The 25372-nt window shown below is 41.5% G+C and overlaps 3 protein-coding genes across 4 annotated transcripts; 2 read left to right on the top strand and 1 right to left on the bottom strand.

Moving 5' to 3' along the window:
* Nucleotides 1-1631: 1631 nt before the first annotated feature.
* Nucleotides 1632-6517, bottom strand: LOC140273300 (potassium voltage-gated channel subfamily A member 7-like). Its single transcript, XM_072368823.1, has 3 exons — nucleotides 6274-6517; nucleotides 5007-5757; nucleotides 1632-2814 (listed from the first exon to the last, which is right to left on the bottom strand). Exons 2-3 carry the CDS (start codon nucleotides 5706-5708, stop codon nucleotides 1888-1890), a joined length of 1629 nt encoding a protein of 542 aa, XP_072224924.1. The 5' UTR covers nucleotides 5709-5757; nucleotides 6274-6517; the 3' UTR covers nucleotides 1632-1887.
* Nucleotides 6518-7761: 1244 nt separating this feature from the next.
* Nucleotides 7762-12959, top strand: hsd17b14 (hydroxysteroid (17-beta) dehydrogenase 14). Its single transcript, XM_072368830.1, has 9 exons — nucleotides 7762-8062; nucleotides 8150-8185; nucleotides 8373-8470; nucleotides 8604-8670; nucleotides 8770-8861; nucleotides 10395-10499; nucleotides 10587-10654; nucleotides 11876-11972; nucleotides 12438-12959. The coding sequence occupies exons 1-9, from the start codon at nucleotides 7981-7983 to the stop codon at nucleotides 12582-12584; spliced, it is 792 nt and encodes a 263-aa protein (XP_072224931.1). The 5' UTR covers nucleotides 7762-7980; the 3' UTR covers nucleotides 12585-12959.
* Nucleotides 12960-13165: 206 nt separating this feature from the next.
* On the top strand, nucleotides 13166-23521 carry bcat2 (branched chain amino-acid transaminase 2, mitochondrial). 2 transcript variants are annotated; one of them, XM_072368824.1, is made up of 11 exons: nucleotides 13166-13281; nucleotides 14769-14840; nucleotides 15255-15455; nucleotides 15774-15884; nucleotides 17113-17232; nucleotides 17352-17515; nucleotides 19696-19838; nucleotides 19949-20034; nucleotides 20322-20462; nucleotides 21330-21404; nucleotides 23251-23521. In XM_072368824.1, the coding sequence occupies exons 1-11, from the start codon at nucleotides 13264-13266 to the stop codon at nucleotides 23290-23292; spliced, it is 1173 nt and encodes a 390-aa protein (XP_072224925.1). In that variant the 5' UTR covers nucleotides 13166-13263; the 3' UTR covers nucleotides 23293-23521. The 2 variants fall into 2 exon arrangements, with proteins under 2 accessions (XP_072224925.1, XP_072224926.1); XM_072368825.1 differs by lacking the exon at nucleotides 13166-13281 and adding an exon at nucleotides 13327-14615 and having other exon boundaries at nucleotides 15064-15455.
* The last annotated feature ends 1851 nt before the right edge of the window (nucleotides 23522-25372 follow it).

Here is a 25372-nt window from a genome sequence, read left to right on the forward strand (position 1 = left end):
ACAATAGTCATCGTAGTTGTAGTGGTGGTTGTAGCGTGAATCTAAATCCAAGAAACATACTATAGATTCAAATATGGTTAAATATTGTAAACATATTGTAATTTCCTGACAAAACTGACATTATTATGCCCCTATACATTTACAAAATGACAGTAGTAACCTTTGTTAAATGATTAATAAATAAGTCTCAAATACAGAAAGAAAGTGTCACAGTGGACATTAAAGGATTAAGTAACAGTTTCACTGATCCAATAAACACCTACATGAACATTAAGTCAGTTGAAATCAATATAATAACTTAATGATTGTTTGATTTGTTTTTGTTTTTTGTTGATGATTGAATATTTTTAGCACAAATTTCAAGACATATGCAACTTGTAGATGTTCCAAAAAAAAAAAAACTGTCATTGATGAAATAGATTAAATAACTGGATGGTAACGAAAATTACTTAATTTCTGCCAATGTTGTGCCATATTCAAGCTTTTTTCGTTTGAACAAGTTCAGTCCTGAAGATTGTGAATGTTTGGGTAAAGAAACGGATTCGGGCTTCATTTAAATAACACATGCAGAGGTTGGCCAAGAAAGTTTTCAGTGATGAAAATGCTGGGATGTGTGTTCACACTAAAACTACTGTGAGTAGTTACAGCAGTAAAAGCTTCTGATTGTTTGTTTTTTGTGATTGTTGCATCAGCCTGAGGTAGTTTTGTCCTCACCTCTTTGAAATGTCAAGCAGTCCTGTCCTGAGATCAGCTTTTGCCCTACGCCTCTCTAAGCTGTATCAGTTTCACTGCGTAAGTGAGTCACACACAAACTGGCTCTGGACCAACCACATCAACTGTGTCTGCACCACCACCAGCTGATGAGCGCTCGCTTTGTTGTCCACGTCAGCGTGAGATTATGGCGCCACATTTCTGCCATAACTGTGACAAGAGCAGCATCAACACCCATTGCACAATTAGCTGCTGGGCAAGCACAGAATTGATCTTGTTGTGTATCTAACTTCCACAGATAGATACATAGCACCTCAAGTTGCAGCATCAGCAATCATTACAGTGTTTCCCAAGTGTCTCATTGTTTTCTCTCATGTCTTTTTAAATTTGAGACTTTTTCTTCTATTCATGTACGAAAATAATTACTAACTAATCAGTAAGAGACACGTGTGTTTTCCACAGTGAAAGAATTCTCACAAAAATCTCACAGCTTGAAATCATTTCCAGATACATCAGACCTTCTTCTGTTTACCTGGAGAGAAACACACTTTCAACTACTACCAACAGTGATGGGGGACAAAAATAAAACTTCTTGTGACACATTTCTAAATGTGACACTTTGTAATGTTATTTTTCACAATTTTAAATTTTGAAAATAGAAACAACTGTCAACCTTCCCAAGATGTTAATTATGTCGCATGATTTCATGCTTATTTGCATCTAAATTCAAAATGTGGGCATACTTGAGACATACATAAGAACTGGACAGAAAATGTGTGAAAAAGCAGCCAGTGTCCAAAGAAAAACTTTAAACAGGCCTTCAGAAAGCCTGGAGAATTATTGCTCAAGACCACTTTAATAGATTACAAGAAAATCTGACTGTTGGAAGAAAATATAAAGAAATGAGGGGTAGCTCAAGACTTCAGAACAGTAGTATAAGTTATATGAAAGTTCAGCTTATTTGTTGGGAAAGACAAAGCTTACTGTATAACTGTAAAATACAATCACACAAAAGCCTCAAATATTGAAACCACGGTCACAAACCTGGTTTGTTATGGTGCACTTTGTGTTTTCTTCTGTACCCAGTTGATCTTCGTTTCCTCCTTTTTTACATCTCAGCAGTATCGTCTTTCTTGATTTGTGGCAGTGTTTGAGTCAAAACCTGTCTGCTGTCCATCACACCTGAGTGACCAGAGGTTCTTGGAGATAAAATCTCTGATCACCTGCTGGCTGTCCTGCACAAAGCCCAGCTGGAAGAGTCCCATTGAGCGGAGGACACACAGGCCTGTTTTGCCCATACAGCGGAGCATAATCCCCTATGTATTCAGGATCTTCATCCATCCCATCCTCCTCATCGTCTTCTTCATCCTCATCTCCATCCTTTTCCCAGAGTGATGTGGCGACATGGTGGTACTCCCTGGTGTCCTCACACTCCATCTCTCGGTGGTAGAAGTAGCTGAAATTGGACACAATAACAGGTACAGGCAAAGAGATAGTGAGCACTCCGGCGATGGCGCACATTGAGCCCACCAGCTTTCCCCCAACCGTCCCTGGGCACATGTCCCCATAGCCAACTGTCGTCATGGACACCACTGCCCACCAAAAGGCCTCAGGTATGCTGGTGAAAAGCGTGCCAGGACTGTCCACCTCAGCAAAGTAGACAGCACTAGAAAAGAGTATGACCCCGATGAAGAGGAAGAAGATGAGCAGGGCGAGCTCTCGCAGGCTGGCTTTCAGAGTCTGGCCCAGGATCTGGAGGCCTTTGGAGTGACGAGAAAGCTTGAAGATCCTGAATACTCTCACCAGCCTAATGACCCTGATTAGGGCCAGCGACACGGAGGGCTGCGTGCCTTTGTCCTTGGCGAGCTCTGTTCCCACTGTAACAAAATAAGGCATTATAGCCAAGAAGTCTATGATGTTCATGATGTCTTTGAAGAAGTGCACCTTATTCGGAGCGCTGATGAAGCGCATGATGAGTTCAAAGGAGAACCAGCAGATGCAGATAGTCTCTACTATAAAGAAAGGGTCCTGGAAGGGAGTGAATTTAGGGGGGATCAAGATGGTTTCATTTGGGTTGGTGGGGTGAGGCATGGAGGTGTATTGCTGTAAGACAAATAATGAAGCACAGTTGGTCACACTCATATTTACAACTTATTTTCTGTTTGTCAAACGTGAGCTAGAAAGAGAAATATGAGAATAAAGGGGAAAGGTAGTGTGATAGTAAATAGCACCATGGAGACGATGTTGTAAACAGAGAAAACAAGGATGGGGCAAATGGGAGGGGGCGCAAGCAAGATTGTAATCAAAAGTTGTCCTCAGCACATTTCAAGTATGACATCTGTCATCAGGATCCTGTGAGCTGTGTGATACTGTGCTAACTTTTCTCTCCTCTCCTTTTTCACTCTCCCAGCTTTAATTTTTTCCACAGACTTTTATATAAATCACTTTCTCTATATTTAAACACAAATAAACATTAAGTTCATGTGACACTGGCTTGTGTTACAGGCATCTGATACTCCGTTTAACCCAGCTGTTTGCTTTTTTCTCAGACGAAGGCGCAGGTTTGAAATAACTGGGCATTCGTGTCTTTTAACAAGTTAGATAAAGTTACTGTGAGCGTTTGATGGCTTTGCAGCACATATTGTCCTTGTACGTACACACGGTTTCAATTTCATAAGTGGACCCTGGCTGAAAATGAATGTAGTTTAATAGAAAGATAGATATAACGTTGTGGCTCAGACTGTTAGAGAGGTGTGGATTAAACTCTGTGACCATTTTCAAGCTTGTGGGGTTTTTGTGGAGTGGGGTGGGGTGGGGGGGTTGCAATTCATAGATATTTTTATTACTGGCTCACCTTCAGATATAGGATGAACAAAATAATGAGAACTACATGTTCCAAAATGACCATAGAGCTGAACAAACATCTCCCTTTTCAACTCACATTATGACTGTCATGAGAGGAGGATTTATTGCGGGTCTTGTGTATTAAATTACATTAGTTTCAGCTGTATGGACCAATAAACTAGAAAAAGCGCTTACTTTTAATGTTACTTTTGTGTTCTTGAGTCTGTTTCTTTTTTAAAGTCTGGAGGCCTTTCTAACTTTTTTTTTAAATGAAGTTTAAGACAAACAGTGCTCACAGGGGTGGCCTGATTCGTATGATTTTTATTTTCCTGCTGTTTAGATTTGTTTTAGGATCTCTGAGATATCTGACTCTTGGATACTTTTAGTTGGACATCACAGCTCCAATAGCTCTAATGCTGACTTGGTCTTTTTACCCTGATCCAGACTGAAATGTCACATAAAATCAATAGCATGTATCCATCAAGAACAACCGTTTGTGCGTCACTTGGTCTGATCATCTACAAAATGGTCATATCTGAGTATATAATGCAGTATAAAACATCGGTACTATCTTCTCTGTTCCCTGAACTCGCAGAATCCGTCTCGTCTCTGGGCTACATGAGGCTAATTTCATTCTGTGGCTGTCATCAGAAAAGTTGATCTGCCACCATCTTTTCCATACCGTTCCCAGTGCCTGTGAGTCACAGCGTTTATTAATATGGACTTTGGTTTATGTGTTGATGCACTCTAAGGGTTGTCCTTCTATTTATAGCCCTCTAGGTCTCCAAGGTGTAACATGAGACAAGCTCTCTTTCCTTGCCTTCACACTTGCTTCTCCACTTCTAAGCCCCTTCATTCAGTCTCACATCTCACTAACCTTAAAGTATCTACTGCATCTAAATATTCTTGTTAGTCTGGCAGGTCTCAGTGAGTGGTCAGAGAGACATAGCATCTCCATGTGTCCCTCCTCTAAAAGTAAACCTCCATCCAACCTACTTTGACGGCTCTCCTCTCTCCTCTTGTTTTTAACTGCTCTCCTCATCCCTTCCATTCCTTTCCCTCAGTCTGACTGGATCAGATTTAATGACAAGTCCAAAATAATCTCAAGAAAACCTCACTCTTGCTTCGTCTCTCCGCTGCCTTTGCTTCCTCCTCCTTCAGTCTTGGTTCAAAGCACTTCGCTGACCTCCTATTTTACCCTCCATTTATCACTCAGTGCTGATAGAGAAGATAAAGATGTTTTCACCTTGTCCCATAGCAGCTGGTTGATGTCATGCAAGGTGACACCTGTCAGCACTGGTTGTCATCCTCTGCTCACCTCCTCACTTTATTGCAGTGTTAACCTTTGTTCTCTCTGCACCCCATAAGTGGCCTGATTGTTTCTTAACTCATCTGATTGTCTCCCTGTGAACCCTGGCTTTAGAAGGTGTCACCATGTAACCCATCCTCACCTCCCTCCGTTCCTTCTCATTTCTGAACTCAGGCAGAGTCTCCAGGCAGAATATGAGAATAGAGAGGATAATGACCATGACGCTGATGATGGCGATGATCCTTGCTCCACCAGAAGACTCCGGATACTCAAACAGCATCCAGATGCTCTGCTGCCACTTTTTGGCAGGTAAAGGTCGCTCCTCCTCCTTAGGGAAGCCTTCATCTTCTTTGAAGCGGTCAATGATAACCTCTCCAAGCTCATAGAAGCGCAGCTCCTCCATGAACATGTCCAGGGGGATGTTGGCAGGCCTCCTCAGCCTTCCACCTGATTGGTAGAAGTACAGGATGGCGTCAAAGCAGGTGCGGTTTCTGTCCAAGAAGAGTTCATTACGCAGGGGGTCGAAGTAGCGTAGGCGCCGCAGGGGGTCACCCAGCAGGGAGTCAGGGAACTGAGCGAGGGTTCGGAGCTGGGTCTCATAACGCATCCCTGACACGTTGATGGCGAGGCGTTCGGTCAGAGCACACCCGTTCCTCCAGTGACTGGGGCGCCGGTTCTCCCTCCTGGACCCGTCCCTCGGTTCCTTCTCGCTGCTCTCCCTCTCCAGTTTGTTCAGCTTGTCTTTGCTCTGTTTTTGTTCGTCGGCGACCTCCTCAGCTTTTTGTTTTTCTTTTGTCTGCTCTCCTCCTCCATCCGTACCTCCTCCCCTGTCTTGATTAAGCATTTCTCAGCCTTGGGTATTTTTCTTTCTTGCTACTTTTGTTGTGTTTATTCTGGAGGAGGAAAAAATCAAGGTTAAACCCACCATGAAGATACAACAGAACACAAAAGCATGCATAGATACAAATAAAAAAGTAAAAAATAATCAATGCCAGGCTAGTGATGCTCATATTTAGCCAAAATCCTGGAAATACAGTGTGTTTTACTCACATGCATGTCAGATATAAACACAGGAGCCAGGTTAATTTGTCCACAGCATCAAACAGGATAGGCTTTACAGGAGAAACAAAACCGTCGAGCACATCAAGCTGCTTAAACTAAATATTTCTCACAAAGGGAAGATTTATTGCATCATTAGTTTCAGTCAAGTGCATCCTATAAACTCTACGTTTATGAAAAACAAAATCTCACCTAAGGTCTCAATGCCACGAAACCAGGACAAGGTCTTTACCTTTTTACATTTTTTTCCCCTGGGTCTTCCATATTTTCATGTAAATTTAATCATATCAACACATATGCAAAACATCTCAGTACTTCACTGGAAGGCCACTTCAGACAAGACTTCTCACCTGTCTGCCTGCCAGCTCCCCTAATTCCAACTAATCACACCTCCAGAGAGAGACCATGACTCTCCTGCTGTACCTCCACCTCCAGGTGCCTCTTGTGCTGACTCTTACGTCCGTCTGCAAAACTTTCTGTATCAGTCCCCTCATCACGATGTCCAGGAAAGCCCTCCCAATTGTCCCTCCTTCATGAGCAGCAGGGAGGAGGCAGATGGCTCCTTCAGGGGCCACTGTGGTGTTAATCTGCAGCCCTGGGTGAAGTTTAGCCTGCTTGTAGGTCACTCACTGTCTTGACTTGCACCCTTGCGCTCTCTCTCTCACGCTTAGCGCGCCACCCAGGGAATGCTGCGGGGCCGAAATTCAATCTTTGACCCTCTCCTGCTCCAAGAGCGCTGCTGCCTCTTCTCCACCTTTTTTTTCTGTCCCCAACAAGCGGTCCTGCCTAAAAATGTCAACCTCTTCACCCCCCCACTCTTTCTTAAACATACTGTACATGTTTGCATGCATGTGCGCGCTTCAGTGTGAACTATCATGTATCACAAGTAGGAACATTTAAGAAATGAAAGATTATGATAAAAAATTAAAATACATTGCAGAATGGTGATGATTTACAGCTGAAATTGTACTGTATGTCTTTTTGCTGAATTATCAACTCATGGCTTTCCTCATTTCAATATTAAAATAAATGGCTGTGGTTATTCTGGACACACAGTGACATGCCTCCATGTGTGATAAAACTACAATTCCCAGAAGAGGCCATTCTAGCATTTTATAAACGTTGCCTTCATGTCCTCCGTGTCTGCTCCAGCTTTTTATGTTATGACTCTGCTAAATTCAATTCATTGTGTTTTAGATGTGTCATAGTTGAGAGTCTTACTGTAAACTTTTCGGATTATTGTCAGTGTTCTGTGCTTTATTTCAAAAGAACACCCCTCTTCTGTGTGGTATGATATTTTACTTCCTGGGTTTGTCTTGCTCGAGATCTTTGTCTTTGTCTGATTGCCTTGATTGTTTGCACTCGTCTTATTACCCCATCCCTCCGTCTTCTCTTTGTCTCTCCAGCACTGTTTTTCCCAGGAACATGTTCCAGGAATCTGTCTCCAGATCTACTTGTTTTTGTTATTTATTAAAGTAAGTTTTTGTTATTCTGTGTGATACATGTGTCTACTTTGAGCTCCCCTGTGATTTAAAAAGACTGGGCTGTGTGTAGATGTTTGTTTTTGATGATGAATATTTCAAATATATGGTAGCCTATTGTTCAAAGGTCAAAAGAAATTTCAAAACCCTTTATATTTCACCAGCATTTTCCCGATATAACATTTCCCAAGTAAATTGTGAGCATCAAATGCCATCAATTGAATTGAAATGCAGGTATATTCACATAGCCGTACTAAAAACCTGTACTTTTGAAATTACATTTTAAAACGCTCTGCTTTGTGGACAGTTTTACGGTTCACTGTGATTTCCAGTCGTCCTGACAGCACGTGAACGCAGCTAAACAAACTCCCTATTTGAACCTCTCAAACAAACTGCGGTGACATAAGGTGGTTTTTTGACAAAGTGGGATTGACAGAAACCTGCTGTGAGAACTCCGAGACTTAAATATGGAATAAGTAATCGCTCCTGACTGACTGGCGTGCGGTCAGGTCGCGCTGTTTGACAGCAGCGCAGCTTTGCGGGGTTTTCGACCAGATCAGCACATCCACCAACAAAATGTCCCTCCGCTACCACAACAAAGTTGTTATTGTCACTGGAGGATCCAAAGGCATTGGCAGAGGGATTGTCAAAACATTTGGTATGGTAATTATTCATATCTACAGTAAGCTGTAAACTTGTTTGATTGCAGCAAGAAGTGGAGCACTAAAACTTTTCTTTTTTTTAGTGGAAAATGGAGCCAACGTCGTGTTTTGTGCAAGAGGTCAGTCATATGGATTTAAATCCTGTTTCTTTATCATTTACTGTGGCTGAAAATGATGTAACGTCGAATTCAGTCAATTAAATCCAAAGAACAGATTATATTGACACTGTATTTTCTACAGTACATGCAACAAATGTGGCCTTTTAAAAATGCTGTACATTTCACTTAAATCATGCATGTCTTTTAGGAGCAGCTGGTGAGGCTCTGGAGGTGCAGCTTAACACAAGTGGACCAGGTTCATGCAAATTTGTCAGGTGTGATGTCTCCAAGGAAGAAGACATCAAGGTAAAGTGTAAATCTGGTGCTCATGCCTGCCTGGGGTGTGCATGGTTTACAGTTTGCTGATATTAACAAGACCTGTGGACTTCAGTGATTTAAGCTGGATCAGAGTTTGTTTTAATTAGTATTTCTGTGTCAGAAACTGATCACAGTCACGGTGGAGCACTATGGTCACATCGACTGTCTGGTCAACAATGCAGGCTGGCGTGAGTTTTGCACTTCTCTTCCTCCTGCAGATATAGGGTCATAAGGATTCAACTGCTGCTTAATTTAGCTTTTTTTTTTTTTTAAATCTTCTTCTTCAGACCCTCCTCATAAACCCACTGATGACACCACAGCAGAGGAGTTCAGAGATCTGCTCAATCTCAATCTTGTCAGCTACTTTTTGGCTTCAAAAGTAGGTTGGTGTACTTTGTGTGTGTGTGTGCAAATGATTTAAAGATGTATTTCTTCAGTTAATGTTGCCTCTAGAAAACACAAATCTGACTCAGTCAGACCATCCTGTAAACGTTTAAAGTGGTTTTCTTGGTTTTCTGTTTTCAGAGGAATGTGTTTTTTTGTTGTTGTTTTTATTGAAGCCACTTAAATTTTACCTATGACTGTTTCCAATATCAAAAAGCCACCTAACTCCAAGGATGACTCAGTGTTGCTTACACACAAGGCAGCTTGGCAAAGAACCCATTTTAAGGTGTATCTTTAGGACTTTACTAGCAGCCTGTCACAAAGACACAGCGTTTGTTCTTTCTTTAATTTAGTTCTACATAAGCAGATGAACAGTGTCTGAAAGTGATGTCCTTAAGAAAAAGGACAAAATCCAGCAAAGACCTGACACAGGACCTGAGAGATGCATGTGGACCTTCAGCTGATCCATCTACTGTTGGCCCAAGCCTCATCAGAAATGGTCTCCATGGAAGGGTGGCTGTCAAGAAGCCGTTCTTAAGGAAGGGAAACAGGGAGAAAAGGCTGAGCTGTGCCAAATGACACAAGAAGTGGACTGAAAATCGGTGGCAACAGGTCTTATGGAGGGATAAATCCTCCCCAGAGCCCGGACCTCAACATTACTGAAGCAGTGTGGGATCATCTGACAGAGAACGGAACAAAAGGCAGCCAACATCCAAAGAAGAGCTTTGGGATATCCTTCAAGAAGCCTGGAGAACTATTCCTGAAGACTCCTTAAAGAAATGACAGAAAGCTTGTCCCAGAGGGTTCAGACTGTGTTGAAGAATAGAGGTGCTCAGACCAAATATTCACTTTCAAGCTTATTAGATTTGTTCAAACTGTTTTTGCCTCATAAACAGGCAAATGTCTGCACATGTTGAATAAATAACTGCATCTGTTTCCTGTTTTCTTGGCAGTATACAAAGAAACAAGGGTTGGTTCAGGACTGTGCACAGTACAATACAATGTAAATGCAGCATCACTTCAATGTTAGGTGATTCAGATGTATCACCTTCCAGATGGAGGAGAATCACTGACCAAAGAAGAACGTTAATATAGCTGTAATTAGGCATTATAGAGACAGTATAGTACCATGAATCAGAGCTGAAGGGACCATACCGTTAAATTAATGTCCCTGATAGTTTGCTGTTTGCACAGTCTGCCTCTAAAGTAAAGATAAGGAAGTGCCTCAGACTTGGGATTGATAAAAGATGGCACACATGGTGTCCATGTCTGGTATAAACCTGGACAGAAATGTAACTGTGAATGCAGAGTCCTGACAGAGAAGCACAAAGAGAGGAGTGTGAGATGGGGCTGCATGAATGCACTAGGTTTGAGTCTGTCATTAAAAACAAAGTTTTGGAAAAATGTAATCAAACTAAAAAAATAAAAGCCTGAAAAGGAAGTTATTACAGGATGTTTTTTATTTGATACCACAGACTTTCTCCTCGTGCTCATCAACACTGTATTTCCAACCTTTGTCTTTCTACAGTTTGCATTACCATATCTGCGACAGCGTCAGGGAAACATCATAAATATTTCCAGTCTTGTTGGCACCATCGGTCAGAGAGATGCTGCACCTTACGTTGCTACTAAAGTAGGTAAATGTCAATGTAACATGTTTAATAGTTTCTTTAATATTAGCCCGAGAAAGACTCCTGTAATGTGATATTCTCTCCACCAGGGGGCGATCATTTCCATGACAAAGGCAATGGCTGTTGATGAGAGTCGATACAGAGTCAGAGTAAACTGGTAAGGAAGACTAGTTACTTTTTCTCTGGTTTCTTCAGTTTCACAACACTAAGAAAGAAAAAAGACATTGCATACAAATTATCTCTGCTGACATTGATTTCACCACATGTACAGTTTGTTTTTGTACACAGTGGAAATACATTCTTATGGTTCAAACAGGTTCAGGCTGTGAGAAGAGTAAAGATGCTCACATTGAATATTAACGCTCAAGCTCATTAGTGCTGTATAAACTGTTTTTCTTCTCTATATACTGTATTTTTATATCTGTTTCTACATGTTACAAGAAATCACGGCACCTATTTCCCTTTTTTCTTGCCAGTAAATGAATAAATGAGGATTGGTTCATGACTTTTGCACAGAATAGTATTTAATTACTGTTGTTCTTTGAGTTTTCCTTTAAATCTAAGCTTTTTACTTTCACCTGTTACAGCTCAACACAGATATCCATACTTTCGTGTTTAAATGAAGAGGCTTGTTACTTTAATTTTACTGTTTTTGATGAAAATTATGCGCTTTTCTAACATGAAGTTTGGTTGTGATTTACACGGATGGTGCCCACGGCTGACTGCCCTGTCTGTATTTTTTAATTATAATTTTCTTTTCTTTCAAATCAAAAAGGTTGGATATTCTTTATATGTTATTATGATGTTAGGCTCAGATAGCTCTGCATTGAAACAGCTGGAGGATTTCTCTTTCCAAAGGTTACTTTTTACTTTTTATGCTTATTTCAGAGCTTGTATTTTTTTCACTTTCACTTGAGTTCTTGACTTTTATTTTCTAAGTACTTTTCTTAAGTTTTTGAGTAAAGATTCTGTACTTCTTCAACAACTGGAGAGGTAGAAAGAAAAAATGACACAATTGTTTAGATTCACATTTTGACTTCATGTTTTCTCACATCTTTGCTTCTACAAATGTCCATCTTTAAAGATTCTGAAGTTTAGAATTAAAAATTAAACAATATAAGCCAAACTCATAAGCCAAAAAGATAGATACAACTAGTTTAGTCCATGGAAATGTTCTGTATATTATCTGCTGATGGGTCGATGGTCATATAAAACTTTGAAATGTGTCTGTTTCAATTGGATAAATGTCATATAAAAAAAAAAATACAAATTCTTTTTCTGAATATGGAGATCAGAAATGACATACCAACACTCTATGCCTTGTGCTTTTAATGCACTAACACTTTCTTTGGCTGATGATGTCTGACATCTGTTGCAGCATCTCTCCGGGTAACGTGATGACCCCTCTGTGGGAAGAACTCGCAGGACAGACGCCGGATGCTGCAGCCGCCATCAGAATGGGAGAAAATGCTCAGGTGAGCTCAGGAAAGTTTACAAGTAGAACAAAAAAACGTTAGAAACTATGAATTAGTCAAGAGTTTAGCAGCAGCGAGATGCCCTTGATGATCATGGGAAATTATCTTATAATCAGGTCTGTGTCTACAGGTGAGTTTTGAGTAGAGCTGAGTAAACAAAGCTGAGCAGCTAAACTGGAATGAAACAAGTCGTTATAGACTGCCGGTCGTTATCAGGCTACAGTTCTTACTGCGTTGTTGAACAAGAAAATATGGAAAATGTGGACCCTAATTTTATGCCTACATTGAATGAAGTAGTGTGTAGTCTTCTCATGTAGTAGTATGTAGGTTTGAGTAACATGAGAGCCAAGCTGGCTTTATGACTTAGCAGCTGTGAGAACAGCTGCATGCGTATGAACATGTGCGCACACACAAACACAAGAAAGTTACCAAACCAGTCACATGTGTTGTTTTTGCCTCAAACAGTTAATGGGTCGAATGGGGACAGAAGTTGAGTGTGGACTGGCTGCATTGTATCTGGCTGCTGACGCAACCTTCTGCACCGGCATCGACTTGCTGCTCAGCGGAGGAGCTGAACTCAACTACGGCTTCAAGAGCCAGATCCCAACCTGACTGTCCCGCTCTCCATAGTTTCCCCTTGGCTGTGGAGTAGCTGCTGTAACACATAGATGTGTCTAACACGGACATATGTGCTTGTTACATCACAAAAACACTAAATGCTTTTAAAAACTTGGAGATTACTCTTGTTGTATATTTAAGTGCTGTTTAATTTATTTAGTTATCCAAATTGCTCAGCTGGGGTAACATTTTGACATCTAGGCCAAATGCAACAGGATCTGCACCCTCCCCACTGATCAACCAATCAACATCAACCACTTTGACCTACAATAACCTCTTTTTCTCCTGGCCAGTCAGATACAAGGCTTTTGACACGCCTCGAGTGACTTCCTGAATAAGACTACTGGTTAATAAAACCGGTCAATCTAAGTAGACAACTATTTATTTATTTAAATCTCTTTTTTATGCTCTTTCCACCCACCCTTCTTGTCTTTGCACAGAACAATCAAAGTCATTTTAAAATTTAAACCAGAAGTTTTTTCAAAACAGTCACATATTATTTGAGAAGGATTATTAAGTAACTTTGTCAAGTATTTATGTGATTTTCCTGAAGGGAATTTTGTGTTCTCGTGGTTTCTAACTTCGCAGCAGCTGAGCGGAACTCGAGTTTACTGTGAGTGTTTGTTTCCACACGAACAAATAATCTCGGTTTTATCAGCACTACGTTGAGGAGATGGCAGCCCTCCGGACGGTGAGTTCATTGACAGAGTGTCTGCTGTTTATCATCTGTTTACACTGATTGTCCAAGTTAATCATTCACGTAACTTGTCGATAAATGTGCCTCTAATGAGGAAAAAAAGATAACGTCTCCTCCATCGACTGGTTCACGCACCCGGAGTCTGTCCCGCCAGCACGACTGGAAAAACATTACAGCATGGGAGGGACAGTAAACCGAACCTAATACAGAATTATGACATTAAAAATAGTTTATTTCGTACTGGCGAAAATTTACAATCCTAAAAGACCCAAAAATGCAGTAAATAAAACCTAAAGAGCTTTTAATATATTCTACTGGCCTGTAAAGTAAATACTTTTTTTAAATTCACGATTGATTGAATTTAAAGTTTTATGCGTGATACATCTCACCAACCTCCGGAGTCAGTAGTGTCAAACTAACATGTTTAATTTGTGTTTTTTAAGTGCATGTGAATGTGCCGAAGTGGAGAAAACATGCCACTGATAATGGCTCAGTCATGACTGTTTCTATGACCAAACAATTGGTCCTTATATTGACCTTCTACAGTGTTTCAACTGGTTTCAAATGTGTACAAGTAAAGCTAAGCGTATGCTTACTATATATTTAGATGTGTACTATATGTAACGAAAGAGGTTAGCAATGTCCCTCCTGGACCAGATGTTAGCCACGAATGCTAGCATTTGCTGATGCAATTTTGCTCCATTCCACTCCGTTAATCCACGGGTAGAAAACGGGATAACACGTCACTCATCGGCTTTATAAAAGCATGCCACATAGGTCACATGACAGAGGGTTAGAGCACACAGTGATATTAGCAGGAAAAACTAAACTTGCCTAATCTAATCCACAAACTGGACACATAGGCTGCGACAGCAGTCTGCAGCTTTTTATAGGTGATAATTATACTGTTCAAGCAAGCACATTCAAGCTATTCTTCTATATGACCTAAAGTTAGACTGGAAACACTGGCAATATAAATTCAGCTTATGACGCACGAAACATCTAATAATCACAAGACTCCTCACACAAAACCTGTTTCTGAAAAGCTTTCATATGATGCCACCGTAAATACCATCTGTTGCAGAATACCTTGAAACTAGCCAAACTGGTGGCATCAACAAACTGCTTTCCTTTCTCAACAGTCATTGTGTATTTGTTAGCTGTTACACGTCTGATTTTCTTGCTCTTTGTCAACAAGTGTCTCAACTTGCATCCCTCCTCCTGCAAAATAGCCTGCTTGATTCTATTTAGAGGACAACACTTAGCACCGGCTGCGTCCTACAGACGTGTTCAGTCAGGCATACGATGACGTGCAGACCAAACGATTGGTACAGAGTCACACACACCCACAGACCCATTGTTGAACATTATGTGCCCATGTCTTCATAGATAATTGTCAGCTGAAATTAACTTGTAGCTCCCTGTCGCCTGGCAACGTTTAAACTTTGGTCACATGTACAACTGTTTGGGTTTTTTTGCAGGCACTCCATGCACGACTTGTTCAAGCCCTCCCATTTTCCTTTGGCTCCCTGCGGTTCGCCAGCTCCTTCAAGGTAATGAGGAAACTGTTGAATTTTTGTCTTTCCTGGTCAGAACTGTATTATAGCCAGTCAATGTGTACTCTGACTGTATGTGCCTTGTTTTGTAGAGCACAAGATGTTTATAAAGCACCATGGAAAGAAGGAAGTAATATTCGTACAAGTTGGCTTGTATTTAAAGTCTCTTTCCTCCTTTTTCTTTCTCTTATTCTCTTTCTGTTGTAATTATTCAACTCAGTTTAATTGAACCTGATTAATTGACCAGACAAGTCAACATCTCAACTGTCTCTTTGTAACACCCCACTAAATGTGCTGAAGCATGCTCTGTCAATATCTATGATTTAAAAACAATCACTGTATTCGTGGCCTGCTCTGCACTCGTCTCCTCCACTTTTGTCTCTCCGGCTCGCTTGTCCGTCTCCACCTCAGGCAACAGATCTCACCATTGAACGCAGCTCAGCATGCAAGCCGAAGCCCGACCCCTCCACCTTATTGTTTGGCAAGCAGTTCTCCGACCACATGTTGACCATCTGCTGGTCAGAGAAGGACGGCTGGGAGGCTCCGCAGATCAAACCTTTCCAGAACCTGTCGCTGCACCCAGCCTCCTCTGCCCTGCACTACTCCATAGAGGTATGGGAGGCATCTACTGTGGCATCTTTTTCATCAGATGCAACGACTCTTTCTTTTCCAGTGCCACCGATAACTGAATTTTAGATAATACAGCTAAAGTTTAGTAGTAGGGATGACTGCGTTGTCACTGTGACACACACTCACAAGATGGACATTTGACAACCCAAAGAATAAATAAGCACAAACATCTTCTCAAGATATATTTTTAAATAATGCAAAATGTGACTGACAAATGTTGGTGAAGCATAAAAAAAACAATGCTTTTGTGAATGGTTGATCACTTTTTGCCGTATTGTGTATTTTACGGCATCTTTCCAGCTGTTTGAGGGCATGAAGGCGTTTCGTGGAGTCGACAACCACATCCGTCTGTTCAGACCTATGCTGAACATGGCGAGGATGCATCGGAGTGCGGACAGAAGCTGCCTTCCTGTGAGTTTTTCACGCCAAACCACATTGTACCATTGTGATCAGAGTGATAACGCGTCTGAAAGAAGCTTTTCGATCACGATGAAACAGCAAGGGCTTGTTCAGCATGTCAAAATGCAGCTGCCTCATTCATCTGAGTCACTGCATCAGTGCTGCCAAGTAGACTCGGATTTAAAAAAAAAAAAAAAAAAAGCTGATCCAGACAGAACTTTTACTGTAATACAATACAAATTATTCTGCAAGAGCCACTTGGGTGTATGTATGTGCTTGAATCATTTTAAAATCCTGTCTTGGAATATTACAGACCTCTTGGCAGCCTCTTAATTCTCACAAATCTGTCCCTCAAACTGGACTTACTGGATTATGTTTCATTCTGTCACTGGAGCATGAAACAACAGTGCCCCACCTATGCATGGAGATTCCCAGTAACACGAACAGGGAAATATATTCCACACGAAACCACTTGTTGTTCTATTCAACATCACTTTACTAGGCCTGCCGCTATTATTGCACAACTATTTAACTGTGATTGTATTAGATAAGTGTGATCTGCGCAGTCTTCTTCATTCACCTGTATGAAAACAGCAACGTGGAACAAACAGAAGTGTTAATGACTGATAGCCAACGCCTTTAAAGGCTTCAGCTTGTTGCACCTTCCCTCTGTTTAGATACCCTTAAAGATAAACGGTAAACTTTATTCATGTTTCCACTATTGATTTCCAACAATAGGTGAATTATGTGAATAATTAAGGAGGCTTATACTACAGTGGAGGCATAAAATGACCAAGTGGTGAAATCCAGTTGTTTGTAAGATAATCGTTAATTAATCTCACAATCATGGCAGCCCTACATTGATCTGGGGAATGCATTGGCATTTGGCCTGTTCAACATCACAGTAACAACTTTAACAGCAGTGAAAATATCAGATATTTTGCAGCTGTTAATAAGTGAAGATTATTCTTGCTGAAGAAGTAAATAAAGATGAGATTTGCTTGTCATGAATGGATCTATGGTAGTTAAATGTTTCTTTAGGGTACCGCATGCCCAGTCATTTTCACTTCAAATTCAGTGTGCACGAACATTCAGCTCTGGAGGAAAGTACCAGACTGTGTCTGCATATTCAACAAAGATGTATCTCAGTTGGAATGATATTTAAGATGTCAGACCATGAAATGGAAAAATCTCATATTGCACAAAATGAGATAACATAAGAAATATATTTTCCTTGCAGCTGTTTGAGAAAGTTGAACTCGTGGAGTGTATCAAGAAGCTGGTGGAGATCGACCAAGAGTGGGTCCCGTACTCCCAGGACGCCAGCCTCTACATCAGACCCACCTTCATAGGAACCGAGGTGAGCATCAGCCACATGACCCGTGCAGCTTCCCGCCAAAGCTGAGTCGATGAAATGATGGATACTTCTGTAGTGTTGCGCTGATTCCTTGCTCTCCGTCCCTCTCACCCCTCATCCAGCCATCTCTCGGCGTCTCTCGACCCAGTAAAGCGATGATCTTTGTCATCATCGGCCCAGTGGGACCCTACTTTACCACAGGATCCTTCAACCCGGTTTCTCTGCTGGCCGACCCGTCGTTTGTCAGAGCTTGGAAAGGAGGTGTGGGGGCGTACAAGATGGGAGGGTGAGTGGATCTCAGTTCAGCTCCTATGCATGGGCCGTTTGATTAAAATCACATCGCCCACTGATGATGGATTTTTTTTATCCTGCGTTTCTTCTGTTTGGCATCAAGTCCTAATGTCCATCAGTCAAAAACAGAGCTGATGTAGCTGTATCTGGGAACCCAAGTGGAAAGGGGAGGTGAACTATGTGTTAATTTTTGCTTTCAGCTTAATTTCTGTGTATGTATCCAACTGCAGATGCATGATCAGGGGCTTTAGTAGCTCCCCTGCGTGGGTGCAGACCTTTATGTTGTCGGTCACTATCAGAAGTTCTGTTTAAATCTTTACTATTGTCGTCTGTAAAGGTTGTACACACAAGAACTGGAACTATAAAAAGAGTATTGCTCTAATTCAAAGCAGATGAAGAAGGCCACATCACAGCGTAACAACAAGGAGGTGACAAATGATAACGTTGGAATTGTTTATGGACCAGTTTGGTAAATGATAAAGAATAAAACTCACATCCAGTCAAAACACAGCCAAGGTGACGTCCCCCTTTCCGCTGAAAGATGGACGGCTCCAGGTCTTTGCTTTACACGTTTCCTCATTTAGGTTCTATCCAGTGAGTGAAAACGTAGATCATCGTTGGCACGGATGAGAACATTTAGCTGAAGCAGATCAACGTACAAATGTTAACATGTTAGTCTGAGCAAAATCGGGTGAAATCGAGCTTTTCAAACCCAAATTAAGACGCCAAGATAATGCGGGAGGGGTGTCGGTCCACCTCCTTGTCATGGTGGAGGTGCCCTTGAGCAAGGCACTGTACCCCATGCTCTCCGGGGGCTGTGAATGGCTGCCCCCCCCCCCGCTCCAGTGTACGGCATCAGTCTCCACGAGTGTGTGACCCTGTGCGTGTGTGTGTTCAACAGGTGCCAACCTGGATGGGCTAAAAGCGGAGGAGAAATCTCGTGCATCACTGTATGCATGACAATAAAATCTGATCTTAATCTTAAAGTGATTTATCAGGAAGTGGTTAATGTTATGGGTCTCAGTTGTTGTAAATCTGAGTTTTTAACCACAGAGGTTGTTCAGCATCATTGATTTGACTTGTTCAACTCGGATGCATTAAAGGATCTGAGCTTGTTTTAATCAGATATTCTCTTCATCTTGAGCTGTTTTTCAGCCCGTTGGATGTAAAGATAATCCAACGATCAGGTGCAGAAACACTAAAGAAACCGCAGTAGCAGGGGAAGTGTGAATGAATAACACTAATAGCTGTTTGCACCACAGACTCTGACGCTCTGCTGTAATCTAATCAGCCATGATTCATTAGCTCCTGTGTCATTGGATCATCTCAATGAACACCCACTTAGATCACGAAGCCAAAAATGTGCCCTCCAAAGACGAGGAAACACTTCAACTTTGAAGCCTGATTTAGCAGCAGTAGTCAGGAGGAGAGTCATTCAGAGCAGCCGTTGGTTTGTTTGGGACTGCTGCACTAAGATGTTTATTTAATGTGCGTTTGTCTGTTAAAGCACACTGTTGCTGTTTGCTGCTTACATTTGACTTTTTGAAAGAAGTGATTTTGGAAGGAACCCCTGTTAAAAGGAATGTGACTTGAATATGTAACAGGTGTCCGCAGGTGTTGCCTGGCAGGACACCTGCCTAATTTCTCTGGAAGTTCGGTGCAGACTGACCACAGTGATCTGTTGACACTGATCAGACTTATCTGCAGGATTCTTCCCCCAATGCGTGAACATTTTTCTGTTGGTACATAAGACGGAAAACCACTTCTTTACTCTTCTGAAATACTTGTATTTCTGTGATGTTTTTCTTGGCTGTAGCCCTAAAGAAGTTAGCTGCCCAGCTGTGGTTACCAGCTTCAGAAATGTTGCTTGTGTCATAAATTCCATGAGTGGTTGTAAAGTAGAGTGGCGCTGAGAGGTGAAACAACAGGAAATGCGTGGATAAAACGAAAAATGTGGCAACAAGAAACACGTTTAAAGTTCAAAAAGAATTACATTTAAACACCACACGCAACTGAGAGCACACTGTTTTGCATCTGAAATACAATAAAATGTCAACTTTAACCTCCTGAAACCTGCTGATTGCTCTCATCAGAAAGACACCAAAGATAAGGCAGATAGATAGACAATAACGCTAGTATTTGTCTGTAGTGTATCTAACTGTCTTTTGTCTTCAGTAACTACGGGCCAACAATAGCAGTGCAGAACGAGGCATCGAAACAAGGCTGTCAGCAGGTCCTGTGGCTCTATGGAGAGAAAGAGGAGATCACAGAAGTCGGCACCATGAATCTCTTCATCTACTGGACCAATGAGAAAGGAGGTCAGACTTTTAGTTGCTCTCCGTTGGGTTTGTTAAAGGTCTTTTGTGTTTGTCCTGGTAGAAACACCTTTGTCTTTCGGTGCAGGTCAAAGTATTTTATGTGTTTGCAGAGAGGGAGTTGGTGACTCCTCCTCTGGACGGGATTATTCTCCCAGGAGTGACCAGACAGTCCCTGCTGGACCTGGGCAGAGCCTGGGTAAGACGACTGAACCAACCTCCACACAGTGATGCGTGCAAGTTCCAATTTAAGAAAAGGAGCCCCACATTTCTCTCTCCAGTGCAGCAGCTGTGAGCAGTGGCTTCGCAGAATGAGCACTAAGCTATTTATTAGTCCACTTACTGCATTTATCTGTGAAATGCTGGAGAATGTTACATATTCATCCCTCCACTCTGAATTCCTTGATGTGTTCTACCAGGACTCATTAACGGCTATAAGAGGTCATGTTCTCCTCTCCAAGTCCTTCTCTGTCTGTGTTCTTCCAGGGTGAGTTTAAAGTGACGGAGCGCACGATGGACATGAAGGAGCTGCTCGGGGCCCTGGATGCTGGAAGAGTCCTGGAGGTGTTTGGAGCAGGGACGGCCTGCGTCGTCTGTCCAGTCGGCAGCCTCCTCTACAGAGGAAAGGTAGCACCTCTGCCTTTTGGTCGTGTATCTAGATTGCGTAAATAAGATCCGCTGTTTTTCATCACTGCGAGATGCACTTTGTGTGAAAATCTACGTCACTACTTTGATTAAGCAGACACTTTAATCCAAATCGATTTATAAGTGAGGAGTGAAGAGTCGGGTTTGAATAGCTTTTGGGAGATATTAACAATGACTGAGAGCCACGGAGCTCTGCTCCTGTCAGCAGAGAAACAAAGATTGACCTGCAGAGTGATCCATACCTGTGCTTAATAAACATGTTTCACTTCAGTGTTTCCTTGTCACCATATAGTTTAGACTCGGCTTGTACAGAATCTCTGCTGAGGTAGTATCCAAAAAGTGTTTGAAGAATAAAAAAGGTGATCCGTGTCTGTATGGTACCGCGTATTGGAAAAGAGGCAACACTGGAGAGGCTGCATGCACCTGTCAGTGCAATTTGCTGCTTGTTGGAAGTGTCTGACCAAGGAGGAATAACCTGATGCAAAGATGGTTTGATATGCAAAGAGCTGACGGAAAGCTGGTTCCAGATCAGCTCCACCTCTTTGCTGGTTTATAGCCAAGAGCCATTAATATCAGGGTCAAAGATTTGGATCACATGATGCTAATACCAAAACTAAAACTTTGAGCACCATTTAGAAATAAAGTGTCTGGCATACAGTGAGCCTCATTCAAAGAACTGAAATTGAACTTTGTAATGTGTTACCTTGCCAGGGTGTGATTAGAGAGCTGATTCCAACGCGTGCATAGAAGGATGGATGAGAGTTTGATATATTATTCTCACGGTCTTTTATTTTTACGACATCTCGAACACTGTTGACCGTAAGTTCTCTCCGTTTTCTTTTTACTCAGACGTACCAAATCCCGACCATGCAGCACGGTCCAGATCTGGCAAAGAGGTTCTACAAAGAGCTTACTGATATTCAGGTGAGAGCACCGTGGTTCACTCTGCAGCACCTTACACTGAACGTCACAGCTTGCTTGAGTCTACGTTAACAGAATTTCAGTTCTGGTTGCTCAGATTGGCGGTAGAAGGGAAGTGACTGGATTATAGTCCCTGGTCATTTTTATCTTCAGCTTTTGAATAGTGACTTACAGCTTTTTATACGGAGAAAACCAAACACACCCGACAGAATAAAGATGTGATGTTGATGTCGATGACATGAGACTGTGTTTCATGTCCGTTTTGTATTTTCTTTTTCTTTCCAAAATCACAACACATTCAGCTTTCTGTTATGTACAACTGTGAAGCAGAAAAACACAACCTGGAGCTTAGAGGAGAAGTTTGTTCTTTTTAAACCAGGACCTTATTTCTGGCATAAAATACGTTCATCTAGTCACCGTTTGGTGAATGTCGGCGTCCTTCGGATGCTATTTAGATCACTCGAGATCCGAAACTTCACACGGAGTTTGCTACTGTTAGTTTTGTGCAACATGGCAGGATGTTTCTTAGATTTTGACGACTTTGCAGCTCGCATCGATGAAGTCATCCCACTGAAGTAACATAGCAATAGTACACGTTCATTCATTCATTTGTCTTAAAGTATTGGTGAAATAAAGACAGATGATGCCTTATTTAGAGGCTGCATTGTCTCTGCCCTGTTCTCTCCTGTTATATGGATAAATGCGGATCTCGAGTGATCTAAATATCTTCCAAAGGATGCCGACTTTCACCAAACTGTTCTGGGTGAGCAGATGAACGTGTTTTATGCCAGAGATAAAAAAAAAAAAAACTGAAGTGGTGTCATAGATGAACTATCTTGAGAAAATAATGAAGTCAAATGAGATTTTGGTTCATTTGATGAGTGTCAGGAAGGATGCATGAGTACACACTAAGGTCCTGTCCAAAACTAACGTTTTCTTCTGTGTTTGCACAGAAAAACGTAGACTTTTAAACACATTTTCCATAATAAAGATTTTTAAACTCACGGCATCTGTGTGTACAAGACAAACAGAGCTTTTGGGCGTCTCTGCTTACTTTGCACTTGCTCACTGTTGCTTCGTGTGAAGATCGTACTCCTGGAAACCGTAACAACGGTGACACCTACATGCCGTTTTTTCCAGTGTTCTCTTTGGCTTTTGTCACTTCACACTGTGAATCAACTTAGTCTGTCCCCACCAATAAAAAGCATCCTTTCGCCAACTGAAAGTGCAGGTGACTGGGCACCGACAGTATGTTCGTTCTCATCCAGACGAACATTCTTCTCTGATGGAAGGAAGAATAAGAAATATCTCATGAGAGGAAATCCCTGCTTCTCCTCACGATGATGAAAATAATTAAAGTCTGAGTAAATCTGCGTTTTGAGTTTAACACCAAAGAAAAATGCTCATTCTGTTGCTCGGGGTGGTCTCGCTGTCATGACTCTGCAGCATCATGACGTTGGGATCACACACCTGAAGTCTCTCCATTAACATGTTTTAAGCGGTAAAACGTGATTTTAGCTGACATTACAAGCTAATCTTCGACTTTTCTTTACTCAGACTTTAACCAGTTAAATCACAACAAGCCGCCTTATGTCAGGTTAATGAATAATGTTAAGCTTGGCTGTTCGAGCCTTAAAATAATAAATCAATATAATGAGATGGTTTCTGATTATATTGGCTTGCATAAGCTTTTGTTTTTCATCACTGTGGTGAAAACAGGCCTCTGTATACAGTAAATGCCAGCTGGATTTTTATGGTAAAGCTTCTTTCAGTGCTGCTTTAACTTTCCCACATTTTCTGCCTCTTGACTGATTTATATTCTCTTCTCTTGTTCCTGTGCTTCACCCAGTATGGACGCAAACCCAGCGAATGGGCACCACTGGTTGTTTAAACAGCCATTTTTGCACATGTTTCAGCAGTAGCCCAGTAATTCCAGTTCGGACGACCAGCAGCACCACCCCTCCCTCTCAGCCCACTAATGCACTCCTGCTGAACTCACCGGCCCGAGGAGACGGACGGCTGTCCCCGTCGGTCTGCTCGGGCAGCTTTAACAGACGTCCCCTTCTGTGGGGACTCGTAGAAAACCACTTAGTGGTTTGAATGCTTGCTTTGGAAAGCAATGTTAACAACTATATGCAATGTTCTAACACGTCAAGCAGGAGAGAAAATTAGCAAATCCAAGAAACTAGATGATGAAATTTGAAGAAAACATAAACCTCTAACTTTTAAGGCATTCAAATGTTATTAACTATGAGCAGCTCCTTCTGTGGAATGCGCTCGTTAACAGCACAAAGCTTCTTTCTCATCATTCTGACATTTAAGTCGGCGTAAGCAGATGTATCTCCGGTGATGTAAGTGGGATATTTACAAAGCAGCTACATATTTGGTGTTTAGGACTTTGATATTAGACAGTTAGCCTCTTGGCAGCATGCACCTTAAGTACTGTTTCTCATCAACAAATGTATTCAAATGTGTCTCACAGCAAGAAAATTAATAATGAACTGTAGAACAACTTGTTTTATCCAAAACTTGTAACTGTTACATGTAAGTAGACGTTGAATAGGAAACCCGTGTGGATGTTTCGTTACTGTTGTGTACATAATGACCAGAGCGAGTACTGCTGGAGATCTCATGGGGCCACGTCAGTTGACACCAGACTTTGCACTGACCTCGGTTAATGTTGGCTTTGTTGGAGAGGAGAAACGAACGGCTTTTACGTTTGACGGTTTTGTTTATGACGAACGCACAAAAACTAAAACTACACCTTGGAAAGTGAACGGCAGCGCGCACAAATGGTAGGACGGGAAGCCTACACGCTGTGGAAGAGAAATGACTGTTAGATGCCAGGAGTTACTGCACTAGTTTGTGTAATATCATGAGAACAATGTATAGTAACAGATGAAGTGTGTTATTTTAGAGGCTTTTAAATTATTTTATCCCTGTGTTGATGTGGAATTTGGCCAACTGTCTTCCAAAGTACTTGTCACCAGTGTTTTGCTTTATTTTCACTTTATGTCCTCTTCTCACTCTCTCTTTTCTCCTGTCTTTGAATGTATTTTATTGGTGCACCCACTGTACATCTATCTATCCCTTATCTAAGTGCCTGACCTGTCTGTTAGCTCGTCCTTCTGTGGATAAACACACAAATGTGTTTGTTCCAGTTTGTGCACTAGCTGATATAGCTGGATATGAGAAACGGTTTAGAATTGTTGTTTTTTTTTCTATTTTGAACGTAATGTTACTTTTATTCGTTTTACCGTTACGTTTTTACAATAAATCTGATCTGAGTTAAGTGTCGCTTTGAGTTTTTTTTTTTTTTTTAGCTCCTCACACCCTGTTTGGTGCCAGACGGGCTGGTCTGAGTGTGCCAGAGACTGCTGATCTACTGGGATTTTCATGCACAACCATCTCTGGGGTTTACAGAGAACGGTCCCAAAAAAGAGAAAATATCCAGTGAAAATGGTCAGAGGAGAATGGGCAGACTGGTTCCAGATGATCGGAAGGCAACAGCAACTCAAATAAGCACTCGTTACAACCAAAGGATGCAGAATACCATCTCTGAACACACAACATGTGGAACCTTGAAGGAGATGGGCTGCAGCAGCAGAAGACCACACCGGGTGCCACTCCTGTCAGCTAACAACAGGAAACTGAGACAACAGTTCGCACAGGCTCTGGACAATAGAAGATTGGAAGATTGGTTGCCTGGTCTGACGAGTCTCGATTTCGAATTAGTGGCATAAACAGAACGGAATGGAAATTAAATTTCCACTAGTTCCATTAACGGGTTAATCTGCGGTAATTTTGAGTGTCTGCACCAGTTAACGGAAATTTAACCTTTTAACGCAAAATCAACTTTTTAGGCGAGATTAACGTGCACACGTTCTATAAATATGTCAAATTTAATGCATATATTCAAAGATTTGTAAGATATATATATATATATATATATATATAGTTACAGAGATGAA

This window comes from Leuresthes tenuis, unplaced genomic scaffold (genome assembly GCF_036924035.1).
Source record: "Leuresthes tenuis unplaced genomic scaffold, fLeuTen1.0.hap1 SCAF_17, whole genome shotgun sequence".
Classification (NCBI taxonomy): domain Eukaryota; kingdom Metazoa; phylum Chordata; class Actinopteri; order Atheriniformes; family Atherinopsidae; genus Leuresthes; species Leuresthes tenuis.

Bases quoted from the DNA above. Each gene is read 5' to 3' on its own strand.
- LOC140273300 (XM_072368823.1), bottom strand. From the start codon at position 5,708: ATGCTTAATCAAGACAGGGGAGGAGGTACGGATGGAGGAGGAGAGCAG. The intron at 2,815-5,006 runs GTGAGGATGGGT...TTTGTCTTACAG, and splicing joins ATGAGAAGGAACGGAGGGAG to CAATACACCTCCATGCCTCA.
- hsd17b14 (XM_072368830.1), top strand. From the start codon at position 7,981: ATGTCCCTCCGCTACCACAACAAAGTTGTTATTGTCACTGGAGGATCC. The intron at 8,671-8,769 runs GTGAGTTTTGCA...CTTCTTCTTCAG, and splicing joins GGTCAACAATGCAGGCTGGC to ACCCTCCTCATAAACCCACT. The intron at 10,500-10,586 runs GTAGGTAAATGT...TCTCTCCACCAG, and splicing joins CACCTTACGTTGCTACTAAA to GGGGCGATCATTTCCATGAC.
- bcat2 (XM_072368824.1), top strand. The intron at 15,456-15,773 runs GTATGGGAGGCA...GCATCTTTCCAG, and splicing joins CCCTGCACTACTCCATAGAG to CTGTTTGAGGGCATGAAGGC. The intron at 17,233-17,351 runs GTGAGCATCAGC...CCCCTCATCCAG, and splicing joins CCACCTTCATAGGAACCGAG to CCATCTCTCGGCGTCTCTCG.